At 44.0% G+C, this 23375-nt stretch overlaps 1 protein-coding gene across 6 annotated transcripts in view; it reads right to left on the bottom strand.

The window, feature by feature from the left end:
* The window catches only part of slc16a12b (solute carrier family 16 member 12b), a 105233-nt gene that overhangs the window by 38654 nt on the left and 43204 nt on the right, over window positions 1-23375 (bottom strand). For all 6 annotated transcript variants that reach the window (XM_055646561.1, XM_055646560.1, XM_055646556.1 and 3 more), the window contains exon 3: window positions 19590-19693. In XM_055646561.1, coding sequence (XP_055502536.1) covers window positions 19590-19693 — 104 coding nt within the window. The remainder of the gene's footprint in view (window positions 1-19589; window positions 19694-23375) is intronic.

Below are 23375 nucleotides of genomic sequence, written 5' to 3' on the forward strand. Positions count from 1 at the left end.
GAGATCAGTCCTGAAACAGTTAGTTTTTACAATTGTGTTGCACCATATGATTCCAAAAAGACGACAAATGGAGACCAACTCGTTATGAATTGGTCTGATTTATCCATTAGGAGGAATCGCATTTCCTCAAGATGTGCGGTGTCCAACATACTTGCAATCCACATTTTAAGCGTTGGTATTGATGTACCCTTCCAAAATTTAAGTATTAATTTTTTTGCTATTATTAAACCATAATTTAAAAATAAATTTTGAGATGTGTTCAATTTATTTCCATCTTCCATTACTCCAAATATAATCATTTCAGTATTAGGTTCCATTCTTATCTTGAATAATTTTGTAAATATTTCAAAAATATCACTCCAAAATCTATAAAGTTTTATGCAGGAAACAAAGGAGTGTGTTATAGTTGCGTTTTGGGATAAACATTTATCACAAATGGGGGATATATTTGGATAAAATTTGTTCAATCTTGTTTGTGAATAATATAATCTATATAAATTTTAAATTGAATTAGATTATGTCTTACATTAATCGAACATTTGTGAATATATATCAAGTACTTTTTCCATGCAACCTTTGTAATTTTAATCATTAGTTCCCGTTCCCACTCTTCTCTAAGTACCTCTGTCGATGGTAGGTCTATATTTAAAATACTATTATACAAATATGATATTGATTTTTGTGAGTCAGCTTTAATATTCATTGCTTCTTCCAATAATTCAGGAGTTATTTTTTGATATCCTTGTATATATTTTTTCATGAAATCGCAAATCTGAAGATATTTAAAATATTGGTTGTTTTTCAGTTTAAATTTTAATTGTAATTGTTGGAATGATAGTAGGTTTCCCATTTCGTACATATCCCCGATCCTTCTAATTCCGAGACTTTCCCATTGGTTATATGTTTTATCAATAAGAGATGGTTTAAATAAAGCTTTATTCGCTGTTGGCATTAACAATGATAAATTTCTTAATTTTAAAGATAATTTTATTTGTTTCCAAATTCTTATTGTACCATATATAATTGGGTTCTTCTTATATATTGTGTTGTTTATGTTTTTTCAGGGAGAAGAGGATCGTTCCTATATTACAAGGATGGCAATCCTCCATCTCCATTTTTATCCATTCTGTCTGTTGGGTAGAACTATCCAACCAATAAATCATATTCTTAATATGCACTGCCCAGTAATAATACATAAAATTCGGGTGTGAAAGTCCCCCAACCTCTTTTGTTTTACATAAGTGTTTTTTTGTAATTCTATGCGATCTATAGTCCGAAATAAAATTAGTAATATTAGAGTCTAATTTTTTTTTTTAAAGTATTTTGGTATATATACCGGTATAGACTGAAATAGATATAGTAATTGTGGTAGGAAGATCATTTTTATTGCATTTATTCTACCTAATAATGATAAAGGAAGTGTTTTCCAAAATGTAATCAGCGTATTAAGTTTATTTAATAAAGGTATAAAATTAGCGTTGAATAATGCTTTATATTTTCTAGTAATCTGAATACCCAAGTATTTAAATTTTTCTGTTGCGATTTTAAAGGGGAACTTCAGTAAGTGTGTAGGTTCTTGAGGTTTTAATGTCATGATTTCACTTTTATTCCAGTTTATTCTATATCCAGAAAAAGACCCGAATTCCTCTATTAAATTTAATAAATTTGGTATGCTCGTTTGTGACTTTGTAATATATAAAAGTATATCGTCTGCATATAATGAAATTTTATTCTTTGAGTCCCTAGTATTATAGCCCTGAATATTCGGATGAATTATTATACTTTCAGCCAGAGGTTCTATTATAAGGGCAAATAGCAGGGGTGATAACGCACATCCCTGCCTATTACCCCTTGATAATTGAAATTTTTGAGATAACATGGTGTTAGTTAAAATTCTTGCCCTCTTGCTAGGTTTACCATACAATAATTTTACCCATGTTATAAAATTCTCTTCCATGTTAAATTTTTGCAGTACTTTATATACGTTTTGCCACTCTATCTGATCAAATGCTTTCTCTGCGTCCAAATAAATAATTGATATATCTTCTTCCTCTACTTTATGTGAGTACATTATATTAAACAGGCGTCTCAAATTATTAAATGGGTATCTTTTGGGTATAAACCCCGTTTGATCAGGGTTTATCAATTTACTAATATATTTGCTTAATCTTCTTGCTAAAGTCTTTGCTAAGATTTTCTGGTCTGTATTTAAAAGTGATATAGCTCTGTATGAGCCCGGATCTTCTAAATCTTTATCTTTTTTTTGGAATAAGCATAATAGTTGATTCTGTTAGTGTTTTCTTTAAAAGGGTGGGAGTATAAATTAAATAAATAAGGGGTCGTTATCTCACGGAATTTTTTATAAAATTAATTACTAAAACCATCTGGTCCCGGTGTCTTACCATTTTTCAACAATTTTAGTGTTTCACCTATTTCTTTGATTGTAATTTGAGCTCCAAGTTCCTCTTGTTCCAAAAGGTCCAGTTTTGGAAGATTACAGTTATCTTAAAAAAAAATTATTTTACTATCTTCTATTTTAGTTTTAGATGTGTATAAATGTTGGTAAAATTGAGCAAATCTATTATTAATATCTTTAGGTAGTATTAGTAATTCACCTTTCTCTGATATAATTTTAGTTATAGTATTTTCCTTTTCTTGTTTTTTCAATTGGCGAGCTAAAAGCTTATGTGGTTTGTCACCAAACTCAAAATGTGCCTGTTTTGTAATTTCAAATAATCTTATTACTCTTGCCGATAAAATTTGATTAAGTTTAAATTTCAGTAATATTATCTTATTGTGTTTATCTGTCATTGAATCTGTAGCATTATCTAACTCTAACTGTCTGATTTCTTGTTCTATCAACATTTGATCTGTCTTATTCTTTTTATTTTGAAAATTTTGATATGAAATTATAATTCCTCTAATAAATGCCTTAAAAGTTTCCATAATAAAGAAGGCGAGGAACCTGGTGTATCATTTGTATCAAAAAAAAATTTCATTTGTTGTTTTAAATATTGATAGCATTGTAAGTCATTTAAAATATGTGTATTAAACCTCCAAAAAGATTTTTTACCCGGCATTCCCTCAAATTTTACTGAAAATGTCAACGGAGAATGATCTGAGATACTACAAATGTGGTATGTTGGATTGATTGTATATGGCATTAATTTCATATCCACTAAAAAATAATCAATTCTTGAATAAGTTTTATGTACCGAAGAGTAAAACGAGTATTCCCTTCCAACTGGATTAGCAGATCTCCATACATCTATTATTTTAGTATTTTTAATATATGTATAAAACTCCTGTGCTCATTAAAGGTGAATCCATCTCCATCACTGACACATTCAAAATTCTTGGAACCCACATCAGCAACAACCTCAAATGGAGGACAAACGCAGACCACATCTATGGAAAAGCCCAGCAGACTTTTCCATTTCCGACAGCTCAGGAAGTTCAGAGCAAGGTCTCATCTGATGCTCCGCTTCTATACAGCCATCATCGAAAGCATCCTCACTTTATCCATCACAGTCTGATTCGGCAGTCTCGACTCACTCTCCCGGAAGAAATTACAGCGCATCAACAGAGCATCTAAAATTATTGGCTTACCCCTACCATCCCTTGAATCACTTTACCACAAACGGACATTACACAGAGCCCTCAAGATCATCTCTGATCCTACTCACCCTGCACACTATGCCTTTCAGCTACTGCCCTCTGGGAGGTGCTACAGGACAATTGCCTCAAAAACAAACCGCTTTAAAAACAGTTTCATTCCCACTGCAATTAACATTTTAAACTCTGTACGGTGAGGAATAAGAATAAGCATGGCCCTTATGTACTATGTAATGCGTCTGTTTGTATGTATATCTATGTTATATGTTTAATGTTTGATGAAATGTTGGAACCTGTACCGAGCTGTACTGATAACAAATTCCACCAGCCTGGCTGTGTGGTCATTAAAAATACAATACAATACAATACAATTTAGAAGTTCACTAGTCTTAGATTTTAAATTACTCCTCCTTTGTTTTGCTGATTTATCTAGATATGAATCTAAAACACAGTTGAAGTCGTTTTATCACATTTTGGTAATTAAACTCTGATATTATATCTATACTTTTATCAAAAAATTGGGGGTTGTCAAAATTCGGAGCGTAAATATTTATCATAGTTAGTGGGGTTGCATAAATTTCTCCCGAAACTATAATATACCTTCTCTCTTTATCTGATATAGTATTCTTTAATTTAAAAGGGATACCTTTTTGAATAAGAATAGCTGTACCTCTAGATTTAGAAGTAAATGAGTAGTTGTATGTTTGTCCTATCCACTTTGCCTTTAATCTTATTTGTGTTTGTTGTTTCATGTGAGTTTCCTGCAAAAACATTATGTCGCTTTTCAAAGATTTTAGTTGAGCAAAAATTTTACCCCTCTTAATTGGTTCGTTGTCCTCACAGTTGGTTTAACCCGTCTGATGAGTGGGGAGTACTTAGGGAGCAGGAACAATGAGACGTGATCAGACTGACCAAAGTGGGGGAGGGGGATGGCTTTGTAAGCTTCAGCCATGTTGGTGTAGACTGGGGTACACCAGTCATTGAAAGTAGGCATGCAGGTGCAGCAGGCAGTGAAGAAAGTGAATGGTATGTTAGCTTCCATAGCAAAAGGATTTGAGTATAGGAGCAGGGAGGTTCTACTGCAGTTGTACAGGGTCTTGGTGAGACCACACCTGGAGTATTGCATACAGTTTTGGTCTCCAAATCTGAGGAAGGACATTATTGCCATAGAGGGAGTGCAGAGAAGGTTCACCAGACTGATTCCTGGGATGTCAGGACTGTCTTATAAAGAAAGACTGGATAGACTTGGTTTATACTCTCTAGCATTTAGGAGATTGAGAGGGGATCTTATGGAAACTTACAAAATTCTTAAGGGGTTGGACAGGCTAGATGCAGGAAAATTGCTCCCGATGTTGGGGAAGTCCAGGACAAGGGGTCACAGCTTAAGGATAAGGGGGAAATCCCTTAAAACCGAGATGAGAAGAACTTTTTTCACAGAGAGAGTGGTGAATCTCTGGAACTCTCTGCCACAGAGGGTGGTTGAGGCCAGTTCGTTGGCTATATTTAAGAGGGAGTTAGATGTGGCCCTTGTGGCTAAGGGGATCAGAGAGTATGGAGAGAAGGCAGGAACGGGATACTGAGTTGGATGATCAGCCATGATCATATTGAATGGCGGTGCAGGCTCGAAGGGCCGAATGGCCTACTCCTGCACCTAATTTCTATGTTTCTATATGGTGCAACCAAATACCTCAGAATTCTGGGAGTTGGGTGGTCATCCCAAGTGTTTAGATTTATATTGCAACTCCTTCTTATATGGTGCCTTATAAAAAGAAAGAAAAATTGTGATATACAATTAATTACAAAAAAAATAAACAAATAAAAGTCTTGATTGTGCTTTAAAAAAAAAGTGCTATTAAGGTATCTAAGAAAAGATACCTTAAAGCCGAGTAGCCACCGATGATGGCAAAAAATGTATAGACTTCCGTTGATGTTGTTATACATTCAGCTCCTCCCCCTTAGTAGAGCCTCATAAAAAGTTACAGACTGTTTCATATTTTGTCTTTTCTTATATGAATTTATCAAACCAGCACCAGTGAAAACCGAAAGAAATCAGGAAGAGACATAAGAAGTAAAAAAATTATATATAACACAACATATACACAGTTATATAAGTATATATGCCTTTCCAATTTATCTAATCTTAATCTAATCTAAACTTTACCATATATATCCACCCAGGATTCTTACATAATATCCCATTCTTTAACTACCATACAAGCAGGTACCAAGGGGTTAAACATCAAACAAGCAGGTACCAAGGGGTTAATTGCCATACAAGCAGGTACCAAGGGGTTAAACTTTGAGCTTTTCGTTCAAGGTGAGATATGGCCAGCACTCTCAAAAACACATTCCAGACAGATAAACTTTGTAACTGGCTGGAACGTTCCACCACCATAACCAGTTCAAAACTCTATCATAAGAATTAAAAAGTTCAATCTTCTTCCTTGTCGACAGCTTCCCCCGATGTTTTCTTTACGATATCCTCTGCAAACTTAAAAGCTTTTTTGGGATCTGTAAATGAGCGTTCAGTGCCGTTATAAGAAATCTTCATTCTGCCAGGAAAAACTACCCCTTATCTCACACCGGGGACGTCCTTCAGAGTGTGTCTTGCCTGTGTGAACAATTTCATTCTCCGGACGACCTCCGGTGGGTAATCACGGAAAATTCGAATATTATCCCCACGGTATGTCAGATTCTTCCCATGGGTAATCTTTCTCAATATAAATTCCACTGAAGAGATATCACGGAATTTCACAATTATCTGTCTTGAATAATTTGTCCCTCTTGCAACACGCCCAACTCGGTGAGCAACGTCTATTCTTGGTTCTTCCGACAGTTCAAAAACATCTTTGAGTAAATCAGTAACGAAAGTACATGCTTGAGATTCATGTCCCTCTCGTCCTTCTTCCACTCCAAGAATTCTCAGATTTTGTCTTCTAGATCTTGCCTCTAAGTCCAGACATTTGTCAGTCATTCGTCCAAGTTTTTCCTCTTCAGTTTTCTGTGATTTTTTCAAACTCCGTATTTCCGTGACCATCTCTTTTGTCTCATTCTCCATCTCTTCCATTATTTCATCCAGTTTTCCGATTTCATCCTTCACATCTATAAATTTCTTTTTATATTCATTTTCGTTTCTAACACACTCTGACTAGTTTTTTATAATCAAATTCCTTATATTGCTTCTTCAGTTCTTTAACTCACTGCAAGTATTATCAATTTTTTGACACATTCTCTCCATATTAGTCTCCATACTCTTGTTACTCTCCATATTAGTTACTCTCCATATTAGACTCCATACTCTGCATCTTTTCCAGTGTAATATTGATTGTAGCAGTCATATCTAAAAGCATTTGCTTTACCTCCTTCTCCTTCTTGTCTCCTTTTGTAGCCATTTCAAGCAGAGACCCTTGGCTGTAAGATTCTTCTTCTTCTGAGCCTTCTTCTGTCGTTTGCAGAGTATCCAATACTTTCTCGAGTTGGAGACTTATGGTGTTCTTCTTAGGTGCCCGTGAGCTTTTTTCTCTGCTCATTTAAAACTCCCGATTTTTACCGTTACTATCCACCGCGTCTCCGCTGCTCCCGGTCAGCCCCCGCGGAATGCCACTGCGCATTCCACAGCAGGCACGTCCTTCCAGCATGGCCAGCCTGCAGTTTGAACCAATGCCAGCAGAGGTCGCTGGCGCTCAAACCAGCCTAATTCGCCTGCAGTTGAACCAGACGCCAGCAAAGCTGGTTGGTGCTATTACCATCGCCGCTGGGGAGCTGCAGCCAGGCTTTGTCGCCCACCCTGTTCGTTCTCGGGAAACTAAAGGGCTGGTCGTCAGTGATTCCTTTGGCAGCCGGCACAATTCATTGCGTTTTCGCTTGGGATCGCCGCAGTGGGGGACGTTTCCTCGTCGACACTGGTGCGGAAGTGAGTGTTCTGCCTCCCTCCATCGCCGACATCCGTGCAGGCAAACAAGGCCCCCTCCTCACCGCGGCAAACGGGAGTGCTATTCGCACCTACGGGTTTCGCACCATCCCCCTCAACTTTGGCCGCAACTCGTATTCATGGTGGTTCGTCATTGCAGACGTTTCCCAGCCGCTGCTGGGCACCGACTTCCTTCGAGCCCATTCACTGCTCGTGTATGTCAAGCGGCGGCGCCTGATGCACTCTGTCACGCTGGAGCCGGTCTTCCTCCATACTGGTGATCCTGTAGTACGCCCTGATGCACCCTGTCATCCGTGGATGCGACTTTCGCGCGTATTCTGGCAGATTTTCCCGGCATTCTCGAACCCCACTTCCGCTCCTCCACCCACAAGCACGGGGTGGAACACCATATCCCTACTACTGGCCCACCTGTGCACGCCCGGGCACGTCGTCTCGCCCCAGACAAGCTCGGTCTAGCTCAGGAGCAGTTCCGCCAGAAGGAGGCGATGGGCATCGTGCATCCCTCCGATAGCCCATGGGCCTCACCGCTCCACATGGTCCCTAAGAAGAACGGGGGCTGGCGCCTGTGTGGGGATTACCATCGCCTGAATGATGCGACCGTCGCCGACAGGTATCCGGTCCCGCACATTCAGGACTTCAATGCCCATCTGGCTGGAGCATCCGTATTCTCCAAGGTGGACCTCGTGCGAGGGTACAATCAAATTCCGGTCCGCCCCGACGATATCCCGAAGACAGCCATTTTTCTACCATTTGGTCTATTCGAATTTGTGCGGATGCCGTTTGGGTTGAAGAACGCCGCGCAGGCCTTTCAGCGGCTTATGGACTGTGTGTGCCGCGGATTGGACTTTGTCTTTGTGTACCTGGACGACATTCTGGTGGCCAGTCGCTCACGACAGGAGCACTGCATCCACCTCCGTCAACTGTGTCAGCACCTCAGCGATTTCGGTTTTGCTATCAACGCGTCCAAGTGCCATTTCGCGGGTGACGGCTATCGACTTCCTCGGCCACCGCGTGACTGCACAAGGGGTGGTGCCTCTGCCGACCAGGGTGGACGCTATCCGCAGGTTCCCCCGTCCAACCACAGTTAGGGGCCTGCAGGAATTCGTGGGGATGGTCACATTCTGTCACCGCTTCCTGCCGTCAGCGGCTGCAATCATGCGTCCGCTTTTCCACCTGATTGCTGGTCATCGCAGGGAGGTTGATTGGTCCGTGGAAGCAACAGCGGCATTCGAGAGGGCTAAGCAGGCACTGGCTGAGGCCACAATGCTCGTCCACCCACGAGAGGACGCCACGACCGCCTTGACGGTGGATGCTTCTGAGGTTGCGGTTGGGGCAGTGTTAGAGCAGCTCGTTGAGGGTTGCTGGCGGCCACTTGCCTTCTTCAGCAGGCATCTCAGTGGTCCTCAGCGTCGTTACAGCGCGTTCGACCGTGAGCTCCTTGCCCTGTATCTCGCCGTACGCCATTTCCGCTATTTTCTGGAGGGGAAGACCATTTACTGCATTCACGGACCACAAGCCACTAACCTTCGCGTTCGCCAAGGTATCAGACCCGTGGTCTGCCCGGCAGCAGAGGCAGTTGGCGTATGTGTCCGAGTACACCACCTCCATCCGGTTCGTTGAGGGCAAATTCAACAGGGTGGCCGATGCCTTATCAAGACCTGCAGTCCACGCGGTTCTCCAAGTCGGTGAGGGGATCAACTATTCCGACCTGGCAGCCACTCAGCTGGTCGACGAGGAGATGGCCGCCTATCGTACGGCGGTTTTGGGCCTGCAGTTGGAGGACGTTGTCTGTGGTCCTGGGGGTACCACGCTGCTGTGCGATGTCTCCTCTGGAGTTCCGCGACCCCTCGTCCCCATCGCCTGGCGGCGCAGGGTGTTTGAGGTGCTCCATGGACTTGCACATCCCTCCATCAGGGCGACAACGGCCCTGGTAGCCTCCCGCTTTATGTGGCTCGGGCTGCGGAAGGAGGTTGGACATTGGGCGCGCACTTGCATCCCGTGCCAGACCGCCAAGGTGCAACGACACGTGCACGCGCCGTTGGAGGAGTTCCCCATTCCTCAGAAATGTTTCGACCGCATTCACGTGGACATCGTGGGGCCGCTGCCGTCGTCCCAGGGCATGACGTATATATTTACCATTGTGGACCGCTTCACGCGGTGGCCTGAAGCCATTCCGCTACAGAATTCCACCACAACTACCTGTGCTCGAGCATTGTTGGCGCACTGGATCGCCCGGTTCGGGGTTCCACTGGACATATCCTCCGACCGGGGGCCTCAGTTCACGTCAGAGCTCTGGTCGGCCATGGCACGCCTCCTGGGTGTTCGTCTGCACCACACGACGGCGTACCACCCGCAGTCGAACGGCCTAGTGGAGCGGTTTCACCGACAGCTTAAGGGTGCCCTGAGGGTGCGGCTCACTGACCCAGACTGGGTAGAAGCTCTACCGTGGGTTTTGCTGGGGATACGAGCCACACCCAAGGAGGACTTGGCCTCCTCCTCCGCCGAGTTGGTGTATGGGTCTCCGTTAACGGTGCCTGGGGAGTTCATCCCGCCGGCACGTGGCCAGGTGGAGCAGCCTTCGGACGCTCTGCAACGTCTTCGGCAGACGGTGGGCAAGCTGACGCCGGTGCCCACTTCTCGTCATGGGTCCTTCCGTCCGCACGTTCCCTCTGCTCTGGAGGACTGCCAGTTTGGTTTTCTGCGCAGGGATGCACATCGGACACCTCTACAGTGGCCGTACGAAGGTCCCTTCCTTGTCTTGGAACATGGCTCGTTGACGTTCGTCCTGGACATGGGGGGTCGTCGTGAGACTGTTTCAGTTGCGTGGTTGAAGCCAGCACATATTGATATTGATCGGGCCGGCGCTGGTAGCACTGCCCCGTAAGCGAGGGCGGCCTCTGTCTAGGGTACCTCCTCCTCTGGCTACTTCATCCCCCGTACTTGTTGATCAGTCGCCTGTTCCGGGGCCGAGCGTTGTGTGCACCCGGGCTGGCCGCCGTGTACGCCCTCCTGTCCGTTTCGTACCTCGGGTACTTGGGGGGGGGAGGTCCTTTGATGGTCGCTGGGGGGTAGGCCACTCCTTGGATCATCCCCCTCGCCGATTGAGGGACAGGGGCGTTGGTCTGCCACGGGGTTTCCCGATGAAGCTGTCAGGGGTGCTCTTTTCTGCTACGGGGTTTCCCGACGACGCTGTCAGGGGTTCTTTCGAGGGTGTTAACCATATAACAATTACAGCACGGAAACAGGCCATCTCGGCCCTACAAGGTCATTGAGCCTAACATCTGTGGTCAGAAAGTTTTTTGATGATGTGAGCAAAAAAGGTGATGAAGGCAGAGCTGTAGACATTGTATATGTGGGATTTCATTTGACAAGCTTCCACATGGTAGGCTACTCTGGAAGGATAGATCTCATGGGAATCAAGGAGAGATGGTTGAATAGATAGAATATTGGCTTTGTGGAAGGAAGTAGAGGGTGATGGTGGAAGGTTGCTTCTCGGACTGGAGACTGTGATTAGTGGTCTGCCTCAGGGTTCGGTGCTGGGCCCGTTACTGTTTGTCATCTACATCAATGTCTGTAGAGGCCGATCCGCGATCCATACATCTTGGTGCAACGTGGGCAGTGGAGACTGGCGGTGGTTGGTAGTCGTCGTGCCCCATTCTCTTTCTCCTTACGGTGCTGTCGCTTTGTCTCTGTGACACGGCGTAGTTCCATTTCGTGACGTGCAGCTCCTTCCTGCACGGATTTCCTCCAGGAGCGCCTGTCCAGTGCAATGTGCTCCCAGTTGCTCGATGTGATGTGGAATTTCTTCAGACTGTTCTTGATGTTGTCCTTGAAGCGTTTCTTTGGCCCTCCGGGGGCTCGCCGACCTTCCTTCAATTGAGAGAACAGGATTTGTTTAGGGAGACATGTGTTGGACATATGGATGACATGGCCAGTCCATCGAAGTTGGTGCTGCATTATTGTGGTGGTGATGCTGGTCATGTTGGCTTCCTCCAAAACGCTGATGTTGGTGCGTTTGTCCTCCCAGCTGATCCTCAGAATCTTTTGTAAGGATCTTTGATGGTATTGTTCCAGGGCTCTCAGGTACCTGCTGTAGGTGGTCCATGACTCGGCTGCAAACAACAGGGTGGAGAGGACAACGGCTCTGTACAGCAGCAGTTTTGTTTGAGCCTTTAGGTCTCGGTCTTCAAAGACTCTTTTCCTGAGTTTGGCGTAGCTGGCACAACTCAGGCGATGGTTGACCTCAGAGTCATTGTCAGCTTTTGAGGAAAGAATGCTGCCAAGGTAGGGTAAGTGGTCAACGTTTTCAAGAGTGGTGTTGTCCACTTTTATAGTGGGCTGGGTAGACGGCTGGTTGGGTGGAGGTTGATGTAGGACCTGTGTCTTCTTGATGTTTAAAGCTAGGCCCATGGCTCTGTATGCCTTGGCAAAGGCATTCAGGATGCCCTGGAGGTCCTCTGTAGAGTGTGTTGCAATGGCACAGTTGTAGTGCGTGGGTCTCAAAATGAAGCACAAAGTCCAGTGTTTTGAGAAGCACTTTTTATTACGTTCCTCCTGGTTGTAGGGAAGACCAAACGAGAGGAAGATGGCACCCAAACCCCTGCCTTTAAAGCCTCCGGCTAAGGGCCGCCTCCGGACTGAACCACTCCTGTGCCGAGGGGTTCGACACTATAATGGCACGACCCTTGGCACGTCCGCGTACTGAAGCTCCATAATGGCGGTGTTACTGACTTTGCTCTTGGCCTTCAACCTATTAATGTCGAAGAGCCCACCGTCAGTTCTGTAGAGGATTGGGATCCCCTGTGGCAGTTCTTCACAAATGAAGTGAAGTATGGCAGCAATGAAGATGACAAACAGGGTGGGTGCGATGATGCATCCCTGTTTGACCCCCGTTTCCACAGTGAAGGACTCGGACTCAGAGCCGCAGTGGCTGAGCACTGTGACCGACATGCCTCAATATTCTGGTGTACTTGCCATGGCAATCGTACCTTGATAGTTTGCTCCAAAGAGCCTGGCGGTCTACCGAATCAAAAGCCTTTGTCAGGTCTATGAAGGCCATATACAAATGTTCACAGCATTTTTCCTGGAGTTGGCGTGCTGTGAATATCATGCCTGCTGTACCTCTGGATGGGCGGAAGCCACACTGATTCTGGGAGTATCTCCGCAGACAGTGGTAGAAGTCGGTTTGCGAGGACATGAGCAAGGACTTTGCCTGTTGTTGACAGGAGCGAGATGCCCCTGTCATTTCCACATTCAGCCTTATCCCCCTTCTTGAAAATGGTCACTATTAGATCATCCCTGAGTTCTGAGGGAAGTTCTTCCTTTTCCCAGACCTTGAGGAGTAGGGCGTGGATGTGGTATAGGAGCTCCAGTCCACCTTCCTTTAAGATGTCAGCTGGGACTCCATCTGGACCGGTGGCCTTGTTGTTCTTAAGGCTATTGATGGCATCTTGAACCTCTGTCATAGTGAGAGGTTCTTCCATGTCTTCTCTGATGCGGCTCTGGGGGATGTGGTGGGTAATGTCTGGTTCAGTTGTGCTGTCACAGTTGAGGAGTTCCTGGACATTCTCTTTCCATCGGGTGTTAATGGACTCATTGTCCTTCAGCAGTTCTTGCTCCTCCTTTGAGCGCAGGGGGTTTAAGCCGCGGTAACTTGGACCATAGACGGCCTTAGTAGCGCTGAACAAGCCTCTGGAGTCACCCGAGTCTGTCAGTCTCTCGATTTCCAGAGCCTTTTCTGTCCACCAAGAGTTCTTTAGCTCCCTCACCTGGCTCTGGACGTCTGCCTTGGCTCTGGAGTGAGATGCTCTTTTGGCCTTGCAGGTTACTCCTTTGCCAGGCACGAAAGGCTTTCCTTTTCTTGGAGATGAGCTGTTCTATCTCTGTGTCGTTCTCATCAAACTAGTCCTGGTGTTTTCTGGACTTGCACCCAAGGATGGTTTTGCAGGTATCAAGGATGGTGGATTTGAGCCGGCTCCAGTGCTCTTGGGTGTCATCAGGATATTCCTGTTGGAGGCTTTCCCCAAGAGAAGAAAACACATGCTAACACCAAAGCAATCGTTTGGTCCTCACACTCAGTGTTATTCGCCATCTCCATTTCCTTTTAAAAATTCTTGCTGTTCGGATAGCAAATTCTTTCTCAGTTTTTTTGAGCTATCAAAATATCAAATACACATATTTATAGAACAAATAAAAGCGATGCATGAATCATGCCCTATTTTTACAACTTACGAATGTTTACATTTTACCCAAAAGGATGAAGGAGGTCATTTGATACAATCCTCAGCACAACACCAAGCATGTCTCCATGACTGTTCCCTGCTGTGTACCAGATGGAAACAAGGCATATATTCATTGTGTTGTACATGTTAAACGCAGCATGTAATCATGTATGCCATAGCAATCAACATTGCCGTTAGCGACGGCTCTGGGGAAGAATAATTAACCATGGTGATCAAGTTTGTCTCCAGGGGAGTTAAGGATACGAAGCACAATTACTCGGCTACAAACTCCTGACAACAATTTAAATTGGAACACTTAGAAAGTATCATCATTACCTGCATCAATAACATGGAAAGAGAGCAGTGTAAGCAGGACTGATGATTACTGCTCAGCACTAACTGCTCTTGAGAAGATTGTGGTCAGGTGTCTCTTAGAGAAACACAGCCCACATTAAAATGAGCATGTTTTACTATGTCAAGGGTGTAATTACAAGATTTTAAACTGAACACAATGATCAATCAGGATGGAGTCTGATTGGGCAGCTTTTGATAAGGATAAATGATCAGCTATGATAACATTGAATGGCTGATCATGGCTCAAAGGGCTGAATGGCCTACTCCTGCACCTATTGTCTATGTATCTATGTACATATGTTCGTTCATTCAACCCTTCTGACAAGTACTGCAGAATCATCAGGTGAATTACTTGTCCTGGAATATTCACCCCTGTATCCATCGCATTTATGTGGCTATTGTAGATAAGTTACGGATTTGTGGTGCAATGGTGATGGACTTGACATCATCAACAGAGAATACCATTGCCACTGCAAATGCTGGTTTATACCAAAGATAGACATAAAATGCTGGAGTAACTCAGCCGGTCAAGCGTCTTCTCTGGAGACAACGGATGGGTGATTTTTTTTCCATTTTGCCAGAAATGTTCCTTTCCATTTAACAGCCCAAACTGGAATTGGGGAAACCTGAAAATTCTAATCATGTAATTTAATGTTTGTTGCTCGTACATTACTTGGGTCTATGATTACTAATTTGTATGTCTAAATGCTTTGAAAACATTCCGGGTCTTAGAGTAAACCAGCATGGACTTGTACAAAATAGGAAATGACAAACAGATTTGGAAGAAATGCCCAAAGTAATGGGCAGGGTGAAACCTGTTGCTATTGAATAAATGCATTTCGCAAGGCACCTGGGAAAAGATTCCTGGTAGGAAACTGCTAACTGACGTTACATGTAAAGGTGAGTCATTGACCTGGCCAGGAAATTTACTAAGCAGCAGGTGATCAAAGGTGGAAAAAAAAATAACGCTCAAATTTGTACAATGTGAGTGTGGTGTCATACAAGATCCAGGTGGAATCAAAACAAATGTTCACATTTATAAAGAACTTGAAGCAGGTAAAATCCCACCCAGGGTTTCTGACAGTGTTCGGGGTATGGAGAATTGGAGCGGTAAAGCCAACCTGAGAAGCATCCAAAGGATAGATATACTTCTGCAGGTGAATTCATTGCCTTTCATGCTTTCTATTAGTGACACTCACAAACTGAAGTTACTATATTTTTCATAATTGAGAGAACATACAGCAGAAACATGTCATTTCAGTCGTCTGGGCAGGCACCAAATCTGCTTGCGTTTCTGGTTATTGGCACTGTAACATTCCAAAGTTGTTGCAACAAGCTGTGTTTTGTGCAAAGTCGTGTAATGGCTGAAGAATGGATTCCATATGGTGGGGATTTGAGAAAGCCACGATGGATTATGTGCTCCCCCTTCTGGCTGAAGATGCTTAATGATGGCATTGGCACCACCTGCGAAACCTCTGTCTGTAGAAATTCACATGGAGTTTATTTATTGTCCAATGCCATTGATGACTGGGTGTCATAGAGTCAAATAATGATACAACATGGAAACAGGCCCTTCAGCCCAACTTGCCCACAGCGGCCAACATGTCCCAGCTGCACTAGTCCCACCTGCCTGCGTTTGGTCATCCCTCCAAACCTGTCGTATCCATATACCCGTCTAACTGTTTCTTAAACATTGGGATAATCCCAGTCTCAACTACCACCTCTGGCAGTTTGTTCCATACACCCACCACCCTTTGTATGAAAAGGTTGCCCCTCAGATTCCTATTAAATATTTTCCCCTTCTTCAACATATGTCGTCTGGTCCTTGATTAATTTACTCTGGGCAAGAGACTCTGTGCATCTACCCAAACTATTCCTCTCATGATTTTATACACCTCTATAAGATCTCCCCTCATCCTCCTGCGCTCCAAGGAATAGAGTCCTCGCCGACTCAACCTTTGCCTATTGCTCAGACCCTCTAGTCCTGGGAACATCCTTGTTAATCTTCTCTGTATCCTTTCAAGCTTAACAACAACTTTCCCATAACACGGTGCCCAGAACTGAAGACAGTGGGCCAAGACTTGGCAGAACCAGGAGAGTTCCCTTGATCTTATCTTCCATCCTCCCTCCTGTCCCATTTATTGGATCATCCTCCATAATTTCTGACATCTTCAGAAACACCTTCTCCTCCCCTCCCAGCATTCCCTCCAACAAAACGTGATCTATTCTTCCATGTCCACATGAAGCACAACAGCATGTCTTTAGTTATTGGATCATTAACTCATGATCTATAACATTTGAAGGAGATAAAGAGAATGTGGGTGGACGGGGAGGGAGAGGGGAGATGCTGGTTTATAAACAAATACACAAAGTGCTGGAATAGCTCAGTGGGTCCGGCAGCATCTCTAGATAACATGGGAGACGTGACATTTCAGGTTGGGACCCTTCTACAGAGTGTGTGTGTGGGGGGGGGGGGGGGGGGGGGGGGGGGGGGGGGGGGGGGGAAAGTTGGAAGGGCAAAAAAAAAGCCTGGCAGGGTAATATGTGGATACAGCTGAGAGGATTTTTTAATTGGCAGATAGTCAAAGGGCAAATTGAAAAGACAGGAGGTGTGAGACAAAGGGATTGAAGACTTGTGAATTGTGAAGCTAGAGGAAGGAATGTAGGTGGAAGGGAGGGAGAGGGGAGAAAGAGGTATGTCCAGGTGGGGGTTTACCTGTAATTAGAGAATTCAATGCTCATACAGTTGGGTTGAAAGCAACAAGGAGAAATATGAGATGCTGTTCCTCCAGTTTTCATGTGGCCTCACTTTGACAATGGTGGAGGCTCAGGACAGACAGGTCAGTGTGAGAATGGGAAGAGAAGTTAAATTAGTTAGCAACCAGGAGATCCAGTGGACCTTGACAAACCAAGCACATGTGATCAGCAAAACAGTCGCCATATCGACGGTTAGTCTCGCCAACGTACATCTGGTACACCAGATGCAGTCGATGAGGTTAGAGGAGTGGTACATGAGCCTGTCTCATCTGGAAGGATTGGTGGTGGCCCTGGATGTGGAAGAGGGAAGAGGCATAAGGACAGGTGTTGCACCTCCTGTGGTTGCAGGGAAAAGTACCTGGGGACAGGGTGCTTTGAATGGGAAGGGGTGAATGGACCACAGAGTTGCAGAGGGAGCTGTCTCTGCGGAAGGCTGAAAGAGGTGGGGATGAGAAGGTGTAATTTGTTGAAGGTGATGCAAATGATAGTGGATTATGTGTTGGAGGCTGTTGGGGTGAAAGGCGAGGACCGGGGAACTCTACCCTTGTTCCATATGGAGAGGGGGTGAGAGCAGGACACCAGGACACAGGGGAGATGCAGGTGAGGAATCCATATATGGCAGCAGGAGGAAACTACATTTACCAAAGGAAAAAGACATCTAGGCTGTCCAAGAATGGAAAGTCTCATCTTGGGAGCAGATGTGGTTAAGATGGAGAATGAGAGCAGGGGATAGCATATTTACAAGAGGCAGAGTGGGAGGAAGTCTGGATAAGTGTGGGAGCCGGTTGATTTGTAGTAGTAGTGCCCTGTGATAGAGTCCAAGAAAGGGGAGAGAGGTGTTAAAGATAGTTCAAGAGCATTTGGGGGCAAGTTAGTGGTAAAGTTAATTATATCGATGAGTTCGGCATGGGTGCGAAAGGCAGTCCTAATGCAGGAACATATTAGACAAGATTTAATATGTTTCCTTTTCTCATCTTGCACATCTTTCAATGGTATGGTGCTTCATCAGCACTGTGTTAAACGAGATGGAATCCCAGCAGATCAAAACTGGGCACCAATAGTCGTGAAACAGTCGAGGAGAATTACATCCTTCCATTTCAGTGTAAACCTTACAGTGCACTGCTCCGCACCGATGAAACCAAGTGGAATTTGGGACCAGATCATCCCCATATAGCTCAAAGATGATTTGTGAATTGTGAAAAGTCAAGTACATGGTTATTTAATTCCAAAACTCAAATCCAGTGGCAGCGTTGCCTCGGCAGCAGAACATACAAGTTTCCATTCATCTCGGTGGACAAGTAGGATTCAACCTAACTTATAAATTACTCCAGCACTTTGTGTCTTTTTTTAGGACTTGCTTGGCTTTGTTGCATTGTTAGGATTGTGCAACTTTGCACTGCAGCCTCTCTGATGCATGTAGCAGTTTGCAGTTACTACCCATACTTATAATGGAGGGATTAACATAAGGAATTTATAGTAGTGATTCTATTTTAGTCAATAGATGAAGGGCTGAAAACTTCGGATTGACAAGTAATTATCTTGTTCCACATATAGGAGGATTGCCTCCTTTCCTCAACGCTTTGTTTTCTCACAACCCCTTTAGAAATTAAATCTAAGCAGGATGTTAACAAAGGTGATGGAGTAAAGCTACAGATGGACCCAAGCAAGTCTTGTGATGTAGAGAGATCTTGTGATGTAGAGAGATCTTGTGATGGGGAGAGATCTTGTGATGTAGAGAGATCTTGTGATGTAGAGAGATCTTGTGATGTAGAGAGATCTTGTGATGGAGAGAGATCTTGTGATGTAGAGAGATCTTGTGATGGGGAGAGATCTTGTGATGGAGAGAGATCTTGTGATGGGGAGAGATCTTGTGATGGAGAGAGATCTTGTGATGGAGAGAGATCTTGTGATGGAGAGAGATCTTGTGATGGAGAGAGATCTTGTGATGTAGAGAGATCTTGTGATGTAGAGAGATCTTGTGATGGAGAGAGATCTTGTGATGGAGAGAGATCTTGTGATGGAGAGAGATCTTGTGATGGAGAGAGATCTTGTGATGGAGAGAGATCTTGTGATGGAGAGAGATCTTGTGATGGAGAGAGATCTTGTGATGGAGAGAGATCTTGTGATGGAGAGAGATCGTGTGATGTAGAGACACCAGCAAGTCTTGTGATGTAGACAGATTTTGAAGCACAGTTCCTAATCTTATTCTGGTGTTGGTAAACATTTGTCCCAACACACCAAAGAAAAGGGAAAAATAGGTAGTGAGTGTATGGAACAAGCTGCCAGAGGAGGTAGGTGAGGTAGGGACTATGGCAATGTTTAATAAACTATTAGACGGGTACATGGACAGGACAGGTTTGGAAAGAAATGGGCCAAACACTGGCAGGCGAGACTAGTGTAGATGGGAAGTTGGCTGGTGTGGGCAAGGTGGGCTGAAGAGCATGTTTCCAAGCTATATCACTCTATGCCTCTATGACTACAAGAGTATTACACTGAAGTTGTTTTCTTTTTGTGACATTTTCTTGTCAATATATTAAAAACCCCGTGCACGAGCCCAGCAGATAAGAGCCAATGATTATATTACACAATGACTACATTGTCCCTGCTGCATTTCAGGACACATGGTTAAATTGTAATTTACAAATGTATTCATAGCATGCGAAGAATGCTCTCGAGCTGTACAAGGCAGACTGAAGTTTATGTCCACTCACCAAACAGCATTGTAGTGCAGTCGACAGTGGAGTGTATCCATGCTGTCATTGCGTAATCCTGAGCAAAATAATTCTGGAACTCCACAAAAAATATAGAGAGGCACCTGGAGATCCAAAGAAGGTTTTATGTTAACAGTTTCATAAAGTTAACCGCAATGTCTCATATACACAACAGGATCTTTAGAGAGTAAACACAAATAAAGATGAATTAATATTCATGGAGCAGGTGTTACATGGGGGGGAGGGGGTCGTGGGGGGAATAAAAGAGGAAAGGGAGGTGCATTATTGATTAGGGAGAACATTGCAGCAATTGTCAGAGATTACATTACTGAAGGATTGTCCAGTGAGACTATGAGGTGGAGTTGGGAATTACAAAGAGGGATGATCTCCTTGTTGGGATTGCTCTGTAGGCCCCCAAGTCTGAACAAGGGCCTCGACCGAAAACGTTGCCTATTTCTTTTCTCCAGAGATGCTGTCTGACCCGTTGATTTACTCCAGCTTTTTGTGTCTATCTTCTATCTCCCAAGTAGAATTAGGGGAGAATAATATGTCAGGAGATTGCAGGCATATGCAAGATTAATAGGGTTGTCATAGTGGTGGATTTCCACAGACAATATGTCAGGCAATATGTAGAGGACCCTACATGGGAGAGGCCGAAGCTGAACTCACTTTCCGGGATTTGGGCTGGGCAAATCTTCTGGGACATTAGCACTATATAGCTATAGGTAAGGACAGGGCTGGTGCACAAGTTAAAGTTCTAAATTGGGGGCAAGGCCAACTTTGATGGTGTTAGGAGCTTGTGAACTTTTTTTTTAAGGCAAAGGTGGATGCTTTAAAAATTGTGATATTGAGTATGCATGTTTGTGTGAGAGTGAAGGACCATGTGGGTGAGAGTAAGGAACACAGGTAAATGAGAACAACTGAGGCTCTGGTCAGGTAAAAGGAAGCACATCAGATAAGGGGCAAAAAGGTTAAATGGAGCAGTATCAGCGATTGAGGAGCATATTTAAAAAGCTAATCAACAGGGTAAGAAGTTGGTGCAGTGTGCCAACTTCCTCAGCACCCCCGCCAGTTTGATTCACCCAATCTATATGTAGATTGAAGTCACCCATTATAACTGTTTTACCTTTGCTGCATGCATTTCTAATTTCCTGTTTGATGCCATCGCCAACTCCACTACTACTGTTAGGTGGCCTGTACACAACTCCCACAAGCGTTTCTACCCCTTAGTGTTTCGCAGCTCTACCCAAATCGATTCCACATCCTCCAAGCTAATGTCCTTCCTTTCTATTGCGTTAATCTCCTCTCTAACCAGCAACGCTACCCCGCCTCCTTTTCCTTTCTGTCTATCCCTCCTGAATATTGAATATCCCTGGCTGTTCAGCTCCCAGTCTTGGTCGCCCTGGAGCCATGTCTCCGTGATCCCAACTATATCATATGGGAGGTGAATACTGAAGTGAAAGTGTTGTATATGAATGCGCGAAGTATAAGAAATAAAGTGAACAAGCTTGAGGCTCAGTTAGAAATTGGCAAGTATGATGTTGTGGGAATTACAGAGACATGGTTGCAAGAGGACCAGGGCTGGGAACTGAATATTCAAGGGTATACCTCCTATCACAAAGACAGACAGGTGGGCAGAGGGGGTGGGGTAGCTCTGTTGGTGAGGAATGAAATTCAGTCCCTTGCGAGGGGTGACATGGAATCAGGAGATGTCGAGTCAGTATGGATAGAACTAAGGAATTGTAAGGGTAAATATATGCTACTGTGACCCTAACAGGCCCCCAAACAGTAGCCTGAACATAGGGTGCAAGTTGAATCTAGAGTTAAAATTGGCATGTTTTGATGTTTCTTTATTTTACATGTCTTTTCCTACTATTTCTTTTGATTGTTATTTTTGGTGTGTATTAACTTTTTTGTCAATGATTAGTGATGTACAGCACTTTGTTGCAGCTATGTTTGTTTTTAAAGTGCTCTATAAATAAAATTATTATTATTATTATTATTAAAATTGGCATGTCGCACTGGTAATGCCACGGTGGTTACAGGAGATTTGAACATGCAGGTAGACTTGGAAAATCAGGTGGGTGCTGATCCCCAAGAAAGGAAGTTTGTACAGTGCCTCCGTGATTAATTCATTAGAGCAGCTTGCACTGGAGCCTACCAGGAAGAAGGCAATTCTGGATTTAGTACTGTGTAATGAACCAGATTTGATAAGGGAACTCAAGATAATGGAGCCATTAGGACATAGTTTTAATCCACAATTTGAGAGGGAGGAGGGAAAATCAGAAGGGTCGGTTTTAAAGTTGAGCAAAGGGGACCATGGAGCCGTGAGGGAGGAGCAGGCCAAAGTTGACTGGAAAGATACTCCAGCAGGGAGCAGCATGAGGAGTGGTCTCCGGAAGGCGCTGAATCGGTGGGCCGAAGGGCCTGTTTCCACGATGTCTCTCTAAATTCTAAAGTGTGAGACAAAAGAATTGAAGAGTTATGAATTGCGAAGCTGAAGAAGGGAATGTGGTTGGAAGGGGATGGGGAGGGGAGAATCAGGTGCGAGCCAAACACGTGAGCAGAACTGCGATGGGGTTGTTGCCTTACTGCGCCAAAGACCTGGGGTTTTTCTCCACCAAGAATTCTGTGCAATTTTCTTTGAAATGCAGGAGACAATAATTATTGGCTTCTCTTGGCCATTATCTCACAATAGCAGCGATCACCCTTTATCTTGAAATTGATATAAACTCCAATACCTTTGTCAGAATTTACTTTAGACTTTAGAGATACAGCACAGAAACAGGCCCACCGAGTCCGTGCTGACCGAGTACGCGCTGACCAGCGATCACTCTGTACACTTGCACTGTTCTACACACTAAGGACATTTTCCAATTTGTATTGAGAAAGCCCACGTGGTCACAAATACAGACAGCACCTGTAGTTAGGATCGAACCCGGGTCTCTGGTATTGTAAGGCAGTGAGTCTACCGCTGTGCCACTGTACCATCCCAATCCTGACCTAGATCTGTCAGGGACCGTGCGGTAACTGTCTGTGCACCAGTCTCCCTACGTTAAACAAAGTCACGCCCAGGCGTCCTCTATGAGAGGACAGTCATACTCGTTTCGAGTGACCACCGATGATGATGGGAACATTTATTAGTTATTACTCATCTCTTCTACTTTGTCATTGATCCGTATTGCTGATGACTTCTGATTATAAGCTGATGCAGATAAAATTACTTTAGAGATTGGATCAAATTTGTATTTTTGAAGGCCAAGTCAAATGCAATTGTAATAGACGATACACACATCTCTCCTCCAGTGCATGCCTTCAGAATTCACCAACATTAAATAATTATTTCAAAACAACCAGCTCCACATTGAATTCTACATATAATAGTCATATAGCCTGGAAATAGGCCCTTGGGCCTAACTTGCCCATTGACTAAGAAGCCCTATCTACATTAGTCTCACCTGCCTGCGTTTGGCCCATATCCCTCTAAACCTGTCCTATCCACGTGCCTGACCTGTAGACCAAAATATTCATCTCATTTCAGTGAATAAGACATCTTTCTGTGGAACAACTCTGTTATTAAGGGAGCAACAGGTCTCAAAGTGGAATACTGCTAACCAAAATGTTTTCTTACAGTCCCTTATGACAGTATTCTGTGCCTGCGCTTTTTCTAGACCAGCCTCAACGTAATTACTTACTGATTAAACTCTCAATCCATGATTGTGTTATGACTATTAATGTTCAACTAATTAAAACTACATTTGGACAATCTGCTGAAACTATAAATTC

The sequence above is a fragment of the Leucoraja erinacea genome, chromosome 15 (genome assembly GCF_028641065.1).
Source record: "Leucoraja erinacea ecotype New England chromosome 15, Leri_hhj_1, whole genome shotgun sequence".
Classification (NCBI taxonomy): Eukaryota; Metazoa; Chordata; class Chondrichthyes; order Rajiformes; family Rajidae; genus Leucoraja; species Leucoraja erinaceus.